This window comes from Ornithodoros turicata, chromosome 1 (assembly GCF_037126465.1).
Source record: "Ornithodoros turicata isolate Travis chromosome 1, ASM3712646v1, whole genome shotgun sequence".
Classification (NCBI taxonomy): Eukaryota; Metazoa; Arthropoda; class Arachnida; order Ixodida; family Argasidae; genus Ornithodoros; species Ornithodoros turicata.
Window position 1 is genome coordinate 191151809 of NC_088201.1, and position 20087 is coordinate 191171895.

The 20087-nt window shown below is 44.3% G+C and overlaps 1 protein-coding gene and 1 long non-coding RNA gene across 2 annotated transcripts; both read right to left on the reverse strand.

Annotated features, from left to right (window-relative positions):
• Positions 1 to 2049: 2049 nt before the first annotated feature.
• Positions 2050 to 12152, reverse strand: LOC135378887 (allergen Arg r 1-like). Its single transcript, XM_064612046.1, has 5 exons — positions 12018 to 12152; positions 11108 to 11262; positions 8523 to 8584; positions 5883 to 5951; positions 2050 to 2261 (listed from the first exon to the last, which is right to left on the reverse strand). Exons 1-5 carry the CDS (start codon positions 12114 to 12116, stop codon positions 2110 to 2112), a joined length of 537 nt encoding a protein of 178 aa, XP_064468116.1. The 5' UTR covers positions 12117 to 12152; the 3' UTR covers positions 2050 to 2109.
• A 5356-nt stretch (positions 12153 to 17508) lies between these two features.
• LOC135374391 (uncharacterized) lies at positions 17509 to 19850 on the reverse strand. The gene is made up of 3 exons (XR_010416878.1): positions 19730 to 19850; positions 17822 to 17866; positions 17509 to 17607 (listed from the first exon to the last, which is right to left on the reverse strand). It is a non-coding gene; the product is annotated as an uncharacterized LOC135374391 (long non-coding RNA).
• Between the last annotated feature and the right edge of the window lie 237 nt (positions 19851 to 20087).

The window sequence follows — 20087 nt, forward strand, 5'->3', positions numbered from 1 at the left end:
AAGACAAGATCACAGTGGCTGCATGACATTACACCCTACTCTCTGCTCCACGCTGTGGATCCTTCTCTTTCACTGTCGCTTCCTCATCGCCTTCCACGACACTACGCATCCCTTCTTCACCGCATGCGGCTGAATGTTGCATTTACTCCAGTTATGAGGCAGCGTCTTGGCCATGTGCCCTCGGACCTTTGTGCATCGTGCAATGTGCGCGCAGACCTGCACCACCTACTTATGGACTGCCCGGACTACCAGCGGGAGTGGGAGATTTTGAAGCACGAACTGCATGCGATTGATCATCGCCCATTTACCATAGGCAAGGTGCTGGGACCATGGTCCGGTCGCGCTCATACATACCAAGGTCTTCGTCACCTTTGGGATTTCCTGTCATCAACAGGCCTCTCCACCCTGCTTTGATTACCGGACTCCTTATCATCTACACCATCATCTCTCATCATCGTACCTCTATGTGTGTGTGTGTCAATGACTGCGAATTGTTTGTGGGAAGCATACACTGCAACCATCGATGTGCACCTCGCAGTAATACCTTCCATCCTGTACGATGTGGAACAACACCACTGTGCCTCAGGTGCTTGTGCCATGTTTCTCTCACACAACAACCGTACTCCTGCCCAGCGACCATTGAAAGCTTCTTTAACAGGAAGCGTTCACACACTGATGAAAACTACGACGGAAACATCCAATCCGAGCCGCCACGCCAAGCTACCATATTGTCAAACACGGAGTCTCCTGCACGGCGGTTTCTCCACATTATGAAAGAGAGAAAAAAAGAAAAGAAAATAAAAGCACCCCGCTTTGCACCATCAGAAACTGTAGGCGAAAAACTTTCACGAAGATCGTTCCTTGATATACGACAGTCATGTTTTTTAATAAAAATATTTTTTTCTGCGTGCACTCAGAACATCAGTACATCTGAAATGGCGCATTACAAGAACGTCAGTTCGGAGGAGCAAGTACGTGACGGAACGCGAGCCTCGCGGCGCGGTCACAAAAGGCTCCAAGAATTGGACCACGCTTTCTCAACGGCGGCGCGGCAGAGATTGTTCTCCTTACTTCTCCTCCGTGCTGTGCCGTTAAAACCCCTGTGAACCTTCCCCTCTCGGCCAGTGGCCACGGACAAGAAAGAAAAAAGTTGTACCTCATGAAGTTCTCATCAACAGAAGAAATGTGTTGGCAGTGTTCCAGTAGCCGCTTGCTTGCCTTCGTTTTCAGTCATGATGTTGAGCCAGCGTAGTTTGCGTGACACATTTATATGTGTTTCAGATTTCAAGACCGCAACGATCTTATGTGGAAAAGCACGGGTACGTACCTGAACCTTTTTCAACACTTTATTCAGTACTTCAGTACACGGTCACCATTCATATTTTTTGTTGCAGGGACCAAGGGAAACGATGTGACCTCTGTTGATTTCCAGACTCAAGACGTGTTTATGAGGAAAGACATCGGTATGTACATGGATTGTTTTTTCTTTTCTTTTCTTTTTGGTCCTTACTGACTACACGGTCACCATTCCTATTCTTTGTCATAGGGATCGAGGGAAACGTTTCAGTCTCCGTTGCGTACCAGCCCGTTGGGGTTTAGGGTTACCCTGAGGCAGGCAGCTGTTTTGTTACACTGAAAGAAAAAAAAAGAAAGAAAAAGAAAAAAAGAGAGAAAGCATTGCAGGTTGGATGGCATGTGGCATCAGAAGATTCTTTGAAGACGGAATGCAGATAACGGGTGAGCGTGGAACACTTAGGATTCCTGAGAGGAGAGTGGCGAGTTTGCTGATGTTAGGTGCATGTCCCGTGTCTTCGTTAACGACAGCCACAGGCAATTATGACACCGAAGGCCAGAAACCGTAGCTATTAGTAACGGCACGCAAGGCTAGCTGATGTAATTGCGACAATACCGTCATTTCCTTGATATCAGGAGTTCAGAAGAAAGGCAAAATGAGCGAGGAAACGGCGACAAACTTATACCGCAATCGTGTGCACGTATTGCAAATCAAAACCGTTTCTGATTAGACGTGAGGAAGAGACACACACCATATTTGTGAAGTGCCCAGTTTTATTGCGCCTGCCAGCGTGCCAAGGGCTGCACTTGTGTTTGTCACTGTACGTCGTAGGGCTCGCAGTCTTTACTCATCTTCCGCAGTGTGGTGCCTTGAAGTTTTCGTTCTCTGAGCTCTTGCCCGAAGATAGTGTTGCAGCACCCGAGAGCGTCCTGATCTGAAGCGTCCTTGTGTACCCACAGTTCCAGTTCTGCAAAGTAATACTAGTATGTCAACACGATCCAAAATATTACGCCAGTTCCTTTTGCACGACATAAACCAATTTCTTCCAGGATGTAGTGTCCGCTGTAAATGCGAAACTGCAGGCATTAGGCTGCTGAATATTTCAATATGGTGAATGTGAACACGTTGTTACTGAAACGTGCAAATTTGAAGCACGCGTATTGTAGCAGTCACTGTGAAAACTGTAATTACTACGTCTACCTTACGATCAACGCCGCAATGGTCGGTCTGTAGATTCATGTTTCCCACCTTATTGAGGTTGCAGGTGAAATGTTAGCGGTTGGCACTATTGTGACCGGAATAGACGGTCAATATTCTTCACGAAATAGGATGAAGAGTATGGGACACGCGGTGATGACATCTTGTTCGGACTGAGTTAGTCTACAGTCGGCCACCAAAGGTTTAAATGGTGAATAAATCCTTCTCGTAACTTCCGCTAGCATTCAGAAAGCGTTCGACAAGCGCAGAACAGCATATCTAGTCAATACGAGGTCATTGACACCATTGCTAAGTTGATTCCTTTGTTGATACTTCTATAATTCTGAACAGAAACTTGGGAAATAGTTATTGCCAAGTTTGAGCTATCATAGTAGTGTCATTTAATAATACTTGGGGGTTTACGTCGCGTGACACCTGAGATCAGTACTGTCATTTAATTTTGTTACCTCTTTTGGTGTTTGGTTTACGCACCGCCAAAAGTTCTGTGTATCACTACTGATGAATTATTCTGCATTGTGGCCAAGAAATGTAGATCTGGCTTGCTAATTTTTGTCTGTTGTAATCTGGAACGTCAAACCGAGCAGTTTGATGTTCATTTTGTTTCAGTTTTTTTCTTCATTTTGCGTTTGATGTCGATAATTTCACGTGTACATCAACGGTTGTTCCTCTAGTTCTGAATAACTTTCATGAGAACAAAATTGTGTGTACAACAATTCACGGCTTACCGGAATTGTCGCCACGAACTTTCAATATCGTTATTAGTAGTATTACGATTCAAATCAAGATAATTAATTACCCCAAAATCATTTGCAGTATTAAAGTCCTTCGTCGTGGCAACGATAGAGACGTCCTTGGTGATTTTTCTTTTTTGAATATACAGGCGAAACATATTAGATTATGATCCGAAATACAGGGTCCACTGAGACAGTACCGTTTTTCTTTTTGTTTTGTTTTTTCAGTGCCAAGCAGAAGGTCCAAAATTGAATTTCTACGTGCAGATTTATTTACTATAGTTGAAACAAGTTATGAAAAAACATGATATCACAAACAACATCGTTAGATACACACTTCCCACAAGAACAACTCTTCCGATGAATATAAGGTAAGTTGGCATCTTCGGTTATTGCTCTGTCTCTCAATTTCACACGGTTGTCATGGAACTTACAGAGATACATAACATTCGTATCCGGAGGTCGGTATATGGCTCAAAGGTGACAGCTGCCGAAGGTAGTATGTTCACATAACGCAGTTAAAAGATATATATGTTCAAATTGCCCTCCATCTTCCTTTGTAGGGCCTGTGAAATTTCCCAGATGTCCCATGAGTTTTTTTCCTGAAAACTCGCGCTCGAGGTACTCGCCCACCAGAAATTTTGCCCCGATTAAAGTGTGCGCAATTTTCTTCTTCTCGTTTTTCCTTGTCGCCTTCCTCCTCTCGCTTCTTACCAACTGTACGCCTAGAAAATAGGATTGCTTACGTCCGCAGAGTTAATTTTAAGACTCCCGTTGGTTGTTTCAAGATTTCATGATTTCTTTTGGTTTATGTGAGGTAAAATATACAGTTCAATTGGACCGTGAGGCCGATCCCTGTGATACGGTGTTATCACACCAAGAATGCAATCCTATACACATAAATGTTGGACGTTGTTTCCTGAGATTGACATTCTCTGTTCCATATGGTACATCTCGAGGAGCCTCAGTCGCTTTCGCTACCTATATGATAGACCTTGAAGTAGTAGGGACACATTGCCCCATGCACGGTAGGCAGGGCGTATGATGATAGTACATGCATTAAAACCGTATGGAGAGGAGTTTGATGAAGTGCGGGGAGAGGAAGAAATTGTGACAAGCAACTGACTCATATGGACGCGATGGCCTGTGGTACCGTCAAATTCACGAAGTCGACATGATAGATATGTGCACAATGTCCCAGCACAGCCACTTTTTGCTTTCGTCTCGTCCCTTACACTCTTAAAACGGTGGCTTTTAATAGGGTTAAAAAATGTATGTGCGTTTTTACGTCTAAACGTAAAAGGCGCACCCTTGAAACGGTCATTTCTCACGTTACCTCGGAAAACGGATAACTCCTGCTGTAGAGGTTATATAATCGGTAACGAGCTTAGACGAAACTCTCTGGTGGCCAGAGATTACAGGCAGCTTTATGATCACCCGCACGGGTTACACGATCACCGTGCGTTCGACGTAACCCGTAAACACACTGTTACTCGTAAACAGGTAGCGCTTATGACGGTTCTGTGTGCACTGTGCCAGCGGAATACTTTCAGGGTTCTGCCGCGAGACGAAATTGTCACACCCTACGATGGAAAATGATGTTCTGAGGCTGGTAGCCCTGTACCGGCAATCCAGAAAACGTGGGTTCGAGTCCAATAACTGGCTTACCTTTTCAGTACCTTCCTTCTTCCTCCATTATTCACACCCTATTTCACAATACTCTGTGCACAAGCATTACCGCGTATACGGCGCGGGGACAGAGTAGATTTTAGAATTAATTTCAGCGTATTTTCGGCATACTTTCCATCTTGGCAGCCAAACACATCGCTTGTGACCTTTCGAAATGGCGTTTCAATGCTCCGTTAAGCTATCTACAGTGTACCTCCTTTACGTTTTAGTTTTAGAGGCAACACGGATATATATTTTTTACCCCTATTAGAGGTGACCGTTTTAAGAGTGTATCACTGCTTGTACTTAAGTTTCTTTATATTCAGTAGCATTGGGACGCGTAAATTTCCTACTGCGACTTTTGTCAACGGCGCTTGTAGGCGATACCGTTCGTAATACTTTAACTGGGCAATGAGGTCACGTTTAACATCATTCGAAATCCTTCCTCGTCTGTCAAAGCTGTCCACCAGGGGTGAGCACCCGTCACATTTTCGCTCCGCGCTGCTTTATAGCTGTGCAATCTAATTTACAAAAATAAAAGAAGGAAGAACAGTTGCAGAAAGCAGCCACGGACGGCTGCCACGATGCCCTCCTGACGGGGAGACGCGTTTTTTCTTACGTCTAGCATACGTCACGACGTCCTCCCGTTCTGCGATGGGCTGTTTTCACGAGGAGAAGGATTTTGCAAAGGTGTGCGGAACACGAACTTCGCGCTGGCTCTGTACGTCACCTGCGCTCAGCGTTCTTTCGGAGGATGTCAGTTTAATCGTTGGAGAACACTCTGCACCAAAAAAACAAAAAAACGAAAAAGAAATATTGGTGGTCGCCTCAGTGTTCGTTTAAGGTCTGCTTGTCTGTCATGGCGACTCAGTTGTTCAGACGTCCCCATTAGTCACGTTACGTCCTTGGTGATGATGAGTGCATGTGAGAGCAATAACACTATGCTAAGTTTGGGCACAATCCATGCTTACCCTTTGTCTTGTATGTAATATAACAATTCTTGTAGTCGGAGTAAAGCACGATGTACTTTTTCTTTACGTCTGCAGTAGAGAAAGGCAGTTATCGTCACACCCATACTTAATTGCAATACGCATATTAGAGACTGATGTCTCCTTGGTTATGCATGTCAAAAAAGATTGATATGCAATACTGTTCTAGGAACGTCAATCTATATACTTAGAGGGTGTTATAAAAATGAAACGTTATAAAAATCATACATCTAATTGTCTCAATATTATGGGTCACCGCTATTATTATTACTTCTGACTACGTTTATCGAATTTAATTCGCCAGAAATTGAATTTTTCCAGTTGATCTCTGAAATTTGCCCTTTCAACTCACCCTCAGGTTTTCTTTTCTGGTCTTACTTTTCTTTTATATATATACCTCACCACCCGGACTTGACCTTCTGGAATATCCCCGTACCTGACTCACCGGCAACCGCCTGTGGCGTGCCTTGTACCGATGATGACGTCACACACCAAACCTATTTAAGCAATCTGTAACCCCCTGCGCATCTTTTGTCCTGACGAAGACAGTGCCACTGTCGAAACGTCGACCCCGTTTCTCATTCAACTTTTAATTTCTGCCCATTAAATGAACTAGTGTTTCTAACTTCCCTAAAATCTGTTGTCCGCGTCTTTTTCCTTCTACAACTGTAAAACTTCGTGGCCGTTTGACTTTTGTACTTCCCTCGACCTATATATATATATATATATATATTTACACAAAGATAAATCTTTTGTCCGATTTACCCCTTAGTCCTGCGAAATGCTTTCTCTACCACTTTATAATACTTGAAGAAAAAAAGAGTTCCTGTGTCTTCCAATTACAATAACAGTTATACGATCGCATTGCAATGATCGCATCACAGTTATAAAACTATCAAGAAATTTAGATTCTCGGTTACACATCAACACCGATAAAGTTAAATCACGCCATTTTTAACCTAATTTTGTGCCTGTTCGAACTAGGCAAAGAGCAAGACAACAATGAATTGCGCTCTCAGTACACTTTTTATGAAATCAAAACCTAAGAAAGAAGATCAACTTGAAGTGATGACAATCAATTTTCAGTGAATTCGATGCTACAGTGGATTCTATAAAAATAAGCTAGGGGTCCAGGAAAATATGTTTCATGTATCAGGAGTTTTCTTTATTTACGAAATGTAGTGTATGAATATGCTATGTTGCATTTTATTTTTGGACGGCAAGAAACTGTGAACACCCATTGTGGACACTTCAGAATGGAACTAGAAATGCTAGGGAACTAGAGCGAGGGAACAGAAAAAGGAAACATACACCTATAAATAAGAAAGCTAATATACACAAAATAAACTATAAAGCAACACAAAAATACTGCAGGTGCCTACGCTTCCGTGCCGCCATCGAAAGTAAACCTACCCCAGCAAGTGGAATTGATCAGCGGAAGCTCAAAGATTCCAACTAGATGTACATAGCGATGACGCTGACAGCTCCTCGCTGTCTCCGGCGGGGGGGGGGGGGGGGGAGGGCTGTAGTGGCCGGAAGTGAGGACTACGACGACCGGCCCCAGCGCCTGCCGCTTGGCTCGATGGCGCGTGGCTACGCCGGGTGTTTCTAAAAAAGGAATTCGCGCTTCGCACTTGCCGCGGATCTACCAAAGCGTTGGACTAAACGTATCGCCCCAGCTCCGACCTAGTCTGCTTCACGTTTGTCCGGATTTGTGCCGGAAAATTTTGAATCCGATTCACGAAAACCTTATTCGCATTTCCTGAATACAAAACCATACAGCTGTAGGGCTGTCGCTCAGTTCAAGCAGCAATTCAGTTTAACCGACTGCCATATGTGTCAGTTGATGCCCCGTATGTTGTAACACGGGTGAAATGCTTACGGAATGCATCATGAAACAGGGCAAAAACTGGCAGATATGATGCAAGCTATGGTGGCCTCAAATCAACGACTGTAGTCCGTAGCAAGATCTTCCGTACGTACACTTCTTCGGGCGGCCCATAATACCGCTATTAACATCGGCGTACACAGGCAATACCGTCTGCGCTGCTGCTGCTTACGACGAGAATCCAGTACGCGCGCGGCGCAACTCTTCACATGTAATGGCATATGAACTGACAGCCGCCGCTGCCACTCTTCGTCTGAGGCACGTGACGCCAACGCCACGGCCAATGTGACCCTCAGTAATGACCAATCTACATCGCGCGCCTTTTTCTCGTACATTTGTTTCATCGCGCCTCAAGGGACAGAAGGGTTTTCGGCGATGCGACGTACGGACAGGTTCTTCACCAAGTACTAGACGATTTCAAAAAATCACAGTGCTCCCGCACAAGCTTTGCATCTTGGGAGATTACCGTAATGAGTAAGGGAGAACTGTCCTTTACGTTTCGTTTTCGCTTCTCTTCGTGGACAATCAGCCGAGAGTGAAGGAACTGAAACATCTTTGAGACCTGCTCCTCCTTTGTCATCAGTAAGCTCCCATAGTTCAAAGCGGCGCTAAGCTCTCTGTGATTTTCCGAAGTCGTCTATTGAGCCCTTAACAGCTGTCGTTGTAAAATAAATTCGCATTGCCTCTGCTAACAAATAACAATAGCCTTTGCCATTCCGTTTTGTAGTACTTACTGCCGGGGTAGATGTACACTATTCGCTGGTCGAGACCCACTGCAATCCCGTCCTGATGTTGCCTTTAACAAAAAAAAAAAAAGAAAGAAAGAAAACCATTTGGGGAGGTTAGATAACTCTAAACAACACAACACTCGACAACTGTCGGACCATTGTGTATGACAACGGTCGGACCATTTTGTTGTATTCCCACGGGCGACATTCCCCAGAATACTCCGGCGGAAGATGCGAAAAACGTCATAACTTTGTGCTGCCGTCATAACTTTCGCGAGCGCGTTTCACCAACGCTGGTTAACTTTGAACCGAGATCAAGCGTTGCTAAAATTTCAAGTTAAATTTCAAGTGCTTTTTTAGAAATGTTAGCTCGAGATGGGGGGAGGGGGTTATGAACGTTGCAGTAATACTATCTGTCTTTAGTGAAGCACATTCAAGCGTTAAATTCAAGTTAAGGAACCGTTGATCTTGGTTAAAATGCTACTCGGCGTTGGCGAAACCGGGCCTAACCGTCGGGAATTTCCCGCAAGGCAGCCACGAGATATTCCGTAGCAGATAACAGGAGAAGACGCTGACGGTGTCATCTGCTAAGTGTCTTCTGCTGAGTGTCCAGTAGGCCACTCCCTGTATTCCGGCACCATGTGGACGCTCACGGGTGGAACTTCCACTCCGTGAGCAGTTTTGTTTTTTCTTCCACTAGGACCTTCCGGTGAGGATGTCGCTCGTCTGAATGCACTGTATAGATTAGAACTATCCACATGAAGTTCCAGTGACGTTGAGAATTTCCATAATTTTTTTTAGCTCCATCAAAGGCAATTCGCACATCTGGCAATTCGGCTGGCACTCCAACATCTGCCTACTGTTCTCACGGGATGGCGCCATCCTAACCCGTTTATTAGGAGAGTTTGACCATTGCGAGCAGCCTGGTTTAAAAGGCTGGATGGATATTTCAACGGATATTTCAAGGATGGATATTTCAACCCACGTGCGTATTTAAGAATGTTTTTAAACATGGAATGGCTTTGGACGAGGAATATCTCACGTTCTATTACCTCGCTTTTGCGTGAAACGCCGTAATTAACGGGTTAATTAATGAATTTTATGTAATTAGTGAGCTTGTAGTTACATACTTTCATCGAGCGAATGTCCTCCTGGCCATATAACCCAACTGAAAAAGCGGCGTCCATTTTGCTCTGCTAGGTTTTTAATAAAAATAAACATCCTGTATTGTAGGCTGCCGTATGAAGTTATTTGCTGTCATTCGGTGTGGCGCGCGGCAATGAGATTCACACGTCAACGTGGGAAGTGATGGCAGGAGTCATCAAGCGGGGGTCATCATCTATAATTAGGGGGACTCTAATCAGGGAACATTACACGCGAATATACAGGGTGTTTCGCGAGAAATTAGCCAATGTTTTTAGAGAAATGAATCATCGCACACCAGAAAAACTGACTGCATACCGAGTGGCGTGAGAATAATTCTTTAGCATGAGGATAATCGAAGTATTTTTTGTTAGTGAGTTTTTCATTATAAGGATTAGAGCCAAAATGTCAATGAGAAAGTTGTAGCAGGCGATACGAAGACAGGACACCCGTTGATTGCCACTCTGTACCTCTAACGGATCCTTTTTTTCCGGACTGCAAAGACAAACTCTTGAGTTTGCAAAAACCCGACGCGGGACCTCTCGCAGACGCGCGAGAAGTGATTGTCGAGCCAAAATGTCAATGCGAACTGCAACTAGTCTAGTCTTGTCTTCGTTCGATAGCAGGACGCTCGAGGGCGCTGTGACTCCGGCACTCCTCGCGCGTCTGCGACAGATCCCGCGTTTTTTTTTTTTTCTTTTTTGGAAACCTGAGAGTTAACCTTTGGAGCCGGGGAAAGAAGTATTCGTTGGAGGTACAAAGTTGCAATCAACGGGTTTCATGTCGTTGTATCGCCTGCTACAACTTTCTTCGTAACATTTTGACTCTGATGTTTATAATTCATGACTAATTAATGTCATTTAATTAACTCGTTACCAAACAAGAAATAGTTTAAGCATTCTCACACCACTGCTAATATTATGCAGCGCGTCTTTTTGGTGTGCGATGAACCATCTGATTTTCACTTTAGCTCATTTCTTGCGAAACAGCCGGTATAGTCAGCGTTTTGCAGCTGCCTCTCTAATGTGTAAGCTATCGAGCATAGGACCAGACATGCGGGAGTATATAAGGAACTATGTCCATTTGACACCCCACTATGCTATACAATTAAGTCAACTGTCTCCGCAGCTCTGCAGTTTCTGTCTTTCCCCACTTGCTTCGGGAGCTACTTCATTGGCGTTTCACCGAAATAAGCTGATAATGGCCCAATGTGAGACGCACTTGGCCTTTCCTGTGCAGAGCCTCTAGAAAAGAAGGCCTAAGCGCGCCCCATTATTCATGCCCTGTGAGTGGACAGGTGCTTCTCCAAAACGACCCACAGACACGGCACGACAGTCACGGACAGGGACAGGGTCCTGTGTCCGTTCGTGCATCCTGTTGTGTTCGTTACAATGCTTTCACCTGAAACATATTTTATTTTGGTAAAACCCTCTGTTGCAAGTACTTACCAATCACCCAACGTGTCCTTATACCCAGACTTGAATGGTGCCCTCTTCCTAGGGGTGGTCGTATTCGTAGGCGGTTGTGAGAAGGTACACACGTTTTCGTAGAAAGACGTCGATTTGGTTATGTAAAAGTATCCACTGCCAGTTCCCACAATTGTCTATAGGAAGGTATCACATAGAAGTTATGGGTAGGAACAAACACAAAGTAAAACAATATGGAGTGACAAGCGCGGATACCCATCTGTAAGACGAAAACTAATAAGAGGATAATTACGCGGCAATCGGGCCGCTCGACCATCTCAGATATTTCTCGACTAATGTATGCCAGTGCGGCACGTAGTTGGCCCAAGCTCAGACTATGCATTTCGTGATGTCTTCGGGACGACTCCGTTTAAGGCAACACCTAGAATGCCCAGCAGCATAACATCTTCCCCCAGTAACGGGCCAACATTGGGTCAATATGTAGTGCTGCTTGGGATATATTTGCATGAGCTATAATCGAGCAATGTGTGAAAAGGCGACAATCGTTTTCGGCCTTGGCGCACAAATGGAGTTGGCGAATTATTATCCTTGCCAATATCGCACGAAGAAAGGCTTGACCAATCGAATGTCGACCAATTGTAGACTATGCTGCAAAGATTCAGTTGCACGCAATGTAGGGGATGGGATGGGAATAAATGAGGCAAGTTCGGTCCTTTCTGGAAGATCGACTCCGAACCAGCCCTTGCCTCACTTTGATATTTAGGTACAAAACTGATTTTTCGTATGGTCAGCTTAGGTCATGTACAGGTCGAGTTAGCTTAGGTCATGTTAGGGTAGGGTGTGTTAAGATAGTGTAGGTTAGCTATGGATAAGTTAAGTTGAGTTTCGCACAGCCACCGTTTAACGTAAATCATTCGAAGTTCAAACTTACTTTCCAGCCATCGAAAGTACCATTGCGATTACACTCGGCTTCTACGTGAGAGATGCCTATCAAGCAGCACACTGCCAAAAAGGTGACCAGCTCAACCATCTCGTACTCTGTCTTCTGTTAATAATGGACAAATGGTCGCCACTACTTATATCTGCGATATCAACTTACGAAATTTCCCTTCTGCTTCTGATGCGATTCTTTCTTCGTTTGGTTGGCCGCATTCCAAATGAAAGTACTTAATTCAATGACAGTCCCATTACTGTCATCTCAATCTCTAGTACATCTTCAAAGTCATCCTCACACTCAGTATTGTGATGAAAGTCTAGGTAGATTACTGTTAGCTAACATGTGTTTAAGAGGACGACTGTTCAATGAATACGCTATCAAACACATTTCAAGATTTCGTTGCCGTGCATTGTGTAAGCATGTCTGGTAAACAGATTTTGGCCTTCTATTTACCGTCTGATAGTCTGTCAATCAAACTAAGCCTCGTTTTGCTGCACACATGCCCTGGGTATGAATCACGTTCTCGGTAATCTCAGCATGATATCCATCACTAAGTGCAACGTTTGAGCACATCTGGGCCGTATAGACCTCGTTCTACTACGCTGTTTATCTTGGAAAAGGTGTTCTAACAAATTAACTGTGCTAAGGTATACAATAATGAAAAAGAAAAATGAGAAACATACATTTTGTTTCCTTTATTTGTTGCAGGGGGCTACCATTTCGAAATATGATGAGAAAACACAAGACAAAGCTGCACATTTGATTTTGAAGCACATACTAATACATAGAGTGTATTTCACCTAAGGTGATAAAAAATTCGATCTGGCGACGTACTCGCCGGAGGATTGTGGGACTTTCGGCAATTACCTTCTGGAAACCACCCTTTCGCCACCATTGAGGAAGCCTTTGGGCAATTTTCAATTGCAAGAAATTTATTTTGCAACAGACGAAGAAATGCGATGCTTATGCAGTACGGGAACCTGGGAGCTTGTGTCATTGCCAGAGGGGCGGAAAGCGATAGGTTGCAAGTGGGTTTTTAAAAAGAAACGTGACAAAGACGGGAAAATTGAAAGGTACAAGGCGAGACATGTTGCGAAAGGCTACTCTCAGAAATATGGTGTTGATTACGACGCCACATTTGCACCTGTTGCAAGGCAGGCCACTTTTAGAGCAGTACTAACAGTCGCAGCCGCACAGGGGATGAAAATCAAGCATTGTGATGTCAACACAGGCTTTCTGCATGGAAACCTTGAAGAGGACATCTAGATGTCACAACCAGAGGGCTGCGTAAAAGATGGAGAAGGCCACCTCGGGTGCTGACTGAAGAAATCCATCTACGGGCTCAAACAAGCCGCTAGAGCTTGGAACGAAAGGCTTAACGAAGTGCTACTTGAATATGGCTTGTGCAGAAGCAAAGCGGATCCTTGCCTCTACACGAAGTACACAGACAGTTGGTTGTATGTACTAGCATATGTGGACGACATAATCATTGCACATGAGAATGACGGTTGTATTCAAGAGCTACAAGAACTGTTGAATCACCACTTCGGAACGAAGGATCTTAGAGATGTTACACACTATCTTGGAATTGAAGTTGAGCGTGAAGCGGACGGGAGTTTCCTTCTCAGTCAACGAAACAAAATCGGCGGCCTCCTAAGTCGATATGTCATGGAGGACGCAAGGGGCCCTGCCACTCCTATGGACGCAGGCTATCTCCAGTGTAGGGGAGACGAGGATTTGTTACCAACAAGTCATAAGTACAAAGAAGCAGTTGGGGCTCTACTGCATATATCGACGACAACACGGCCAGATATAGCGTTTGCGCTAGGCGTCTTGTGCAGACGAGTTAGCTGTCCACGTCAGAGAGACTGGAACGCACTAAAACGAGTACTACGTTACCTCAACCATACTAAGGACATGAAACTGAAATTACCAGTAACCACAGTACTCAAGCTTTCATGCTACGTCGACGCTGATTGGGCAGGAGACCCTCAAGACCGGAAATCAACATCGGGGTTTTTGTTTAAGCTTGGTGAGAGGAGTGTGTCTTGGGGCAGCCGAAAGCAACTCTGTGTTGCATTATCATCCACCGAAGCTGAATACGTTGCCGCAGCGAGTGCTTCTCAAGAACTGCTTTGGCTACGTCAGCTGTTACTGGATTTGGAAGCGCCACAGGCTGAACCAATGGTTATTTACGAAGACAATCAAGGCTGCATCAGGCTCACCGTGGATGCAAGCTCCAACACTCGGGCAAAGCACATAGACATTCGCTACCATTTTATTCGTGACTTGGTCAGTCAAAAGGTAATTCGATTCGAATACTGTGACACCAAGAATATGGCGGCGGACTATTTCACGAAAGCTCTTTGCAAACAAAACATCGAACGACTGAGAGCTCAAGTGGGAATTGTAGGGAATCGTTGTTAACGAGTTGGGGTGTTGGATAACGCTAACAACGGATTGAAGTTTTTCTCTCTCTTCGTTTTATCTGTGGTGCGAGGCTCGCTATGCTTTGCACGCTTCGCACGTTATTCTATTAAAAGTACATTCTGCTAACAGTTCAATTCAACTTTAAAAATGGCCAAGCGAATCTCACTTTTTTTTGCAGAAATATGAAGTCATCCTCAGATAAGCACAGACCTAACAAAAAGAATGCACAGTATCGCAACAGATATTGTCAAAAAAAACTTGTGAAATTTTTTTTTAGCCCTGCCTGCTTGATTTTCGCAAATAAGCCCGCGTGATGGGCGTCGAGAGGAGGAAGTGCACCAGCGTTTGTACCTTTGTACTTATCTTTTTTCTTTGTGATAAGACGGTAGTCATCAGCATGAAAGTCAAAGCGGGGGAAAGAAAGGTAAAACCAGAGGCGGGGACACTTCCTCCTCTAGACGCACGTGTCGCACGCGTTTCTTTTCGAAAATCAAGCAGGCGGGGCTAAAGCGCAATTTTCACTAATGTTTTCCGACTATTTCTCCTGCGATACTGTGCATAGTGTTTGTTGCTTCTGCGGTTAGTCATGGAGGGCTTCATATTTCTGTAAAAAAGTGAGGTTCGCTTGGCAATTTTCGAATTACAATTGAAAAATAAATTTTCCGCAATTAAAAATTGGACAAGGCATTCCTCAATGTGGCAAAAGTTTCCAGAAGGTAGTTGCCGAATGTCGCACAATCCTACAGTGAGTACTTCGCCAGGTAGAATTTTTTATCACTTTAGGTGAAACCCGCTGAATAATGACAGAGGGCACTGTGTAGCAGGACTAAAACTTGGCGCGGTTCTACGAAATGTGCGTAGAGGGCAACTGATAAACCGTAAACTTTCAATGCCTGCTTTGTGTGCCGTTGAAGAACCTTATTACGAGATCAAAATCATCGAATGCCCCCTTGAAGAAGTATGTAAAGGCACACTTGTTTTGTCAACTCAAATATTGGTATAGTTTTCGTATATCAGATCTATCGTAGTACGTAGAAGAGCGATGTGCAAGTACTCAGCGACCGAAATTCACAACAGAAAGAAGACGGTTGAGAGCATCTGAAGTTTAATGAGACGGGACTTCGTGCAGGGTGGGAATGCTGCACTTCTTCAGGTCTAGCATCAAGTTACAAACATCCAGAATATGTATGGCATGTTGTAGGGTAGAGAGCGAGAGTTGGTACTGAACATGAAAATAAAAATAAAAACATGCATAATAAAAACGACTGTAGGGTCCCACAAGTTTGAAACAGACAAGGGATGAGTTGACAAGACACAGTAGCATAATACATGAATGACTATACGGTGGCGAGGTCAGTACTAGGCACAAAAGGCATTCACGGGTGACGTTCAGGGAAAACAGGGCGCAAGGGTGTGGAAATTAGGACACATAACCCACCTGGCGTTCCATGAATCTGTTCACCATGGAGGATTGGTAAGGAGCAGTTATATCAGAAATGTAGGCAATGAAAGGAGAAAAATAAATAAAAGTACATCGGTCAAGCAGTGACCAAATGATAGAAGCTATCGAAGAGAAAGAAAAGAGAAAACGACCAAATGTGGCAGACATGCAAACTACAGTTTGAAGGACTTTAATGGGCCACCGAAAACGTTCATTCCATGTCCATTCAAGATTTTTTTGTGCGCTTGATGTCATCGACGTAGCTGCACTGCAAAAAATATTTGGTGAAAAGAACGTGAAAATGCGTGGCAGCTGTATTAAATATGAGCACCGTGAAAACGACAGGAAAGTGTTTTCCAGATATACGACACAAACTCGTGAAATTCACATGTCGCTGTATTCCTACATTACGTGTTCACCCCATCTAAAAGATGAGACCATGTTCTTGTGGTTTAGTGGTTAACTGTTATTATGATGTGATACTGTAATATAAAACACGCACCAGCCTGTAAAAATTACTATCATTTTATGGAATCGTGTTCGGCCTGTTTGATTATCAGACACCCACACCACATGATCTGTGTTCATAAAGCAATAAATTCACTGAAGTGTACAGTGCAGTAACTTTCTGCAGAACGGCAACTTGCAACGGCTCCTGAAATCGGAACAAAACATAAAAATACGTATTTATGTACAAGCTGAAGTGCTCAACACAGTTTGAATCTGTGCACTTGAAAAAGCAGAACGCACGTACGTAGATAAAGTACGTGAAAGCACAGAAGTATGTCTGTTGTGGCTACCCTGTTGTATTCAGCTTATCCTATCGAACACATGTGGCAGCAGATGCAAGGAGCAATATCAAGACTCACAAACAGGGACTCAAAAGCACAATAGTAATTGGTTAAAGTAGTACAGAAGTCACTTTTAACACCCCGTTTTCTTCCTATAAAACTACAAAGTAGGCCAGTGATATGTACCATCTGAAGTAATTCGCGCTACGAGTCATCATTATCGCACAAATTGAATTTACAGTATGCCGCAAAAAGCGAGCGTGCGCAATCGTGGTGGAGAGCAGTACCAGCCTGTGATCTGCCTGCGATCGCGACGATCCTACTGGATCCACGTTCGCTGATTGGTTCATAGAAATGTCCGTTACTTAGCTGTCATGTGCTACTCGGCTGTTCGGGGTTCTGAAGAAGCCTTTCTCCTGGCTCGGTATCTGGTTTACGGCGGCAAAGGGACAAGGCGCTGACCCTCACTGACCAGCGAACCAGAACGAGTTCTCCTTATATCGTCATCGGTGACGTGGCATGATACCTCAACATCCTCGTTATACCTGGAGTGGCGAGTTAAGGGTGAAGGCGCGGCGCCATGTTTATGCGAGTTTTTTTCTGGGAAAGAAATTACTCATATCGGAACCATTCGCGCTATTCGGTAAAATCACACACACGCTATCATCGAAGTCTTAATCTGAATTTTTTTTTGGATGGCCCTCTGTACTCCTTTAAGAGTATGAAATTTTGGGAAACGTGGACCAAGTAGAAATAATCACAACCAAATTGCAGACTAAGAAAGGGATAAAGGGGATACCTACCTTTCAACTTTAATCCAGTTTGCAGAGGAGTGATAGAAAGTGAAAAGGAATGCCACTTAATCTTGTTTAGCGTTGGGGGTGCCTTGTTCATCTTTCAATGCTGATGTGTCGAAAAAAATCTGTGAAATAAAAAGGATGGCATTTTTCAGCAATCCTAGTAATGAAAAAATGCTGTACCATGTCATGTGCTGGAATGCCTTCCCAGCTTCATGGGCAGTTTGGCCATTGTTCATGAATTAAATAAGGCTGCTAATTTTCTTCTGCCGCCGAAACTGGCACAATAAAATTTGCAAAACTAGCTGTCCACAAGTGAATGTATGATAACCCACTTACCCAATAACGCCACGTTGCCTAGAGCGGCAACAGGCTTTTCAGCATCTGTGAAACCAAGGAATAGAAAGACAGAAACAAGAATCATTTGAAACACATGGCTGTGAAACTTATTGTCACCCCAGGGTAACTATGAACAATACAGGCATGAATACAGCGGAGTAGTTGTCGACTACGTGGTAATGATTTATGATACGATGAGTGTAGGGTAAAGCGGGTAGAGATGCCCCGTGGGTAGAGACGTCTTTTTTTCCCTCTAATTTCAAAACTTTTGCGTGGATGGCGCTACGAGCTCAGGAGAGTGAGCCTCGCTGGTGCGTCCACATTTCGCTGTGAAAGGTTTTGCGCCCGTCTTGGATATCTGCACGTACGAGCGTCGGAAAGTTTTTGGATCTTCTCGAAGACGCTCAATATTTTTCAGGTACTCACTTCTCCTTTACCTAGCGCAACTAAACAATGCTTGTTTTGATGGAAATTTATTCTCTGAGGTACTGGGGACACATATGAATAGCGATGGATCTTTGAAAGAAAAATAGTAATTGTAGAGGGGGAGGACGCATGGGGCACCTCTACCGCGGAAACGGGAGAGATGGCCGCTTTTTTGGAGGGAGAGATGCCCTGCGCCTAAAATGGGGCTAATAGAGCTAGAAACGTTCCGCTGAGTTGCTGTTCCTTCTCCTGTGACAGGGAATGGGTTCGATGTACAAGAGGAAGTAGTAGAAGAGTTCGGGGGACCTGGGGCGAGGCGTCTCTTAAAGACGACGTACAAGATGTTAAAAACGGGAAAGTCAACATCCGTGCAGCTGCTGCAAATTACGGCATTCTGGAGAGGACTCTGTGGCAAAGAATAAAGAGCGGTAACCCAAAGAAAGGAGCTCTAGGACCTTACCGGGTTCTGGGGCAGGAAAATGATGGGAGACTGGTGGCACACATAAGACGCTTACAGTCGGCTGGCTATCCTCCGCGTGCCCGTAAAAAAAAATGAATAAAGCACACGAAGGGGAAAAGGAACGACGTCAGAAGGTGCTTCCCAAGAAACAGACACGAAAGACCAGCTCGAAGAAGTAAACATTACCGAGAAAGGTAAAGCCAACCGCGATGGATTCCTCGGAGGACGACAGCAATAAATGCCTCGAGTGCTGGGAGAACTACTTACTTACAACATCAAAATCGGACTGGATAAAGTTCACACTGTGTTACAGCTGGTTTCACGAGGACTGCACATTGTACGGGAAGCTATGCAATGAGTGTGGGAGGCAAGCACGACGGGAAAAGCCGTGAAAAAGAGGGTATTTTGTACGCGGGCATCTCTCCCTGCCAACTCGGTAGAGATGGCGCATCACGGGTGGTTGTAATAAAAGTTAACTGCTTCAGTTTCTAATCCACAATTTCGCTTCATATTTTGCAGTTATAGCGGAGGGATCCCGGGTTATGAGTATGTGTTCATTTTGCGTGTGTTGCAATGCGGCGTTGTTTTACTAAGCGAAATGTCAAAGTGTCCGGCGTCTCTACCGGCTTTACCATAATACATGAGAACGCATACCATAGCATGAACTCTAACATAAGAAACGTTTGTAGCAGGTACTGCACATCGTAGTTGAAATACACTCCGTGCTGAAGCGCCAATGCTTTCTCCACACTGCTTGCAGTTAGCATTTTGTCGTTGTCCAACGGAATAACAATGCCTGAGATGTGTAGCAGTGATGACCATATGAGAGAGGGATGTACTATAAATTCATTGCAGTGGCTGCAAATGCTTTGAGAGCCCATGTTGGAGCTGCAGCACATAATTTTGTTTCTTGAGAGCACACTTTCTTTCAGTTTCATTGCACAAAACAGAAATATGTAGAAAGAAGAAGAAATGACCACTGCAAGGCGCAAAGAAGACTTCCAGGAAATGGAAGCACTCACACCAATAGCAGAGGCGTGGCGTTGGGGTGCACACTCCACAGCTGTTAGCCCAGTTCTGTGCTAAAGAAAGATTGTATACCGAACTCAGTAATGCAAGCAATTGAACAGTCATAAAATAGTCATCAGACACAAGGGAATATGCAACATTAAACAGAAACTAAAGATATCATAGATAACATAAACATGCAAAAGCACTGTGCACTAGTTACTTCTTACAAAAGTTTTGTCTGCACTTTGCTGTATCACTGAAACAGGAAACAGAGACAATGGAGAAAATCACCTGTGATTGCCTAGTTGGTGCCTCTAGAACTGCTTGTCTCAATTAAAGTTCATACACCCTGCACTGACACAACCTTCA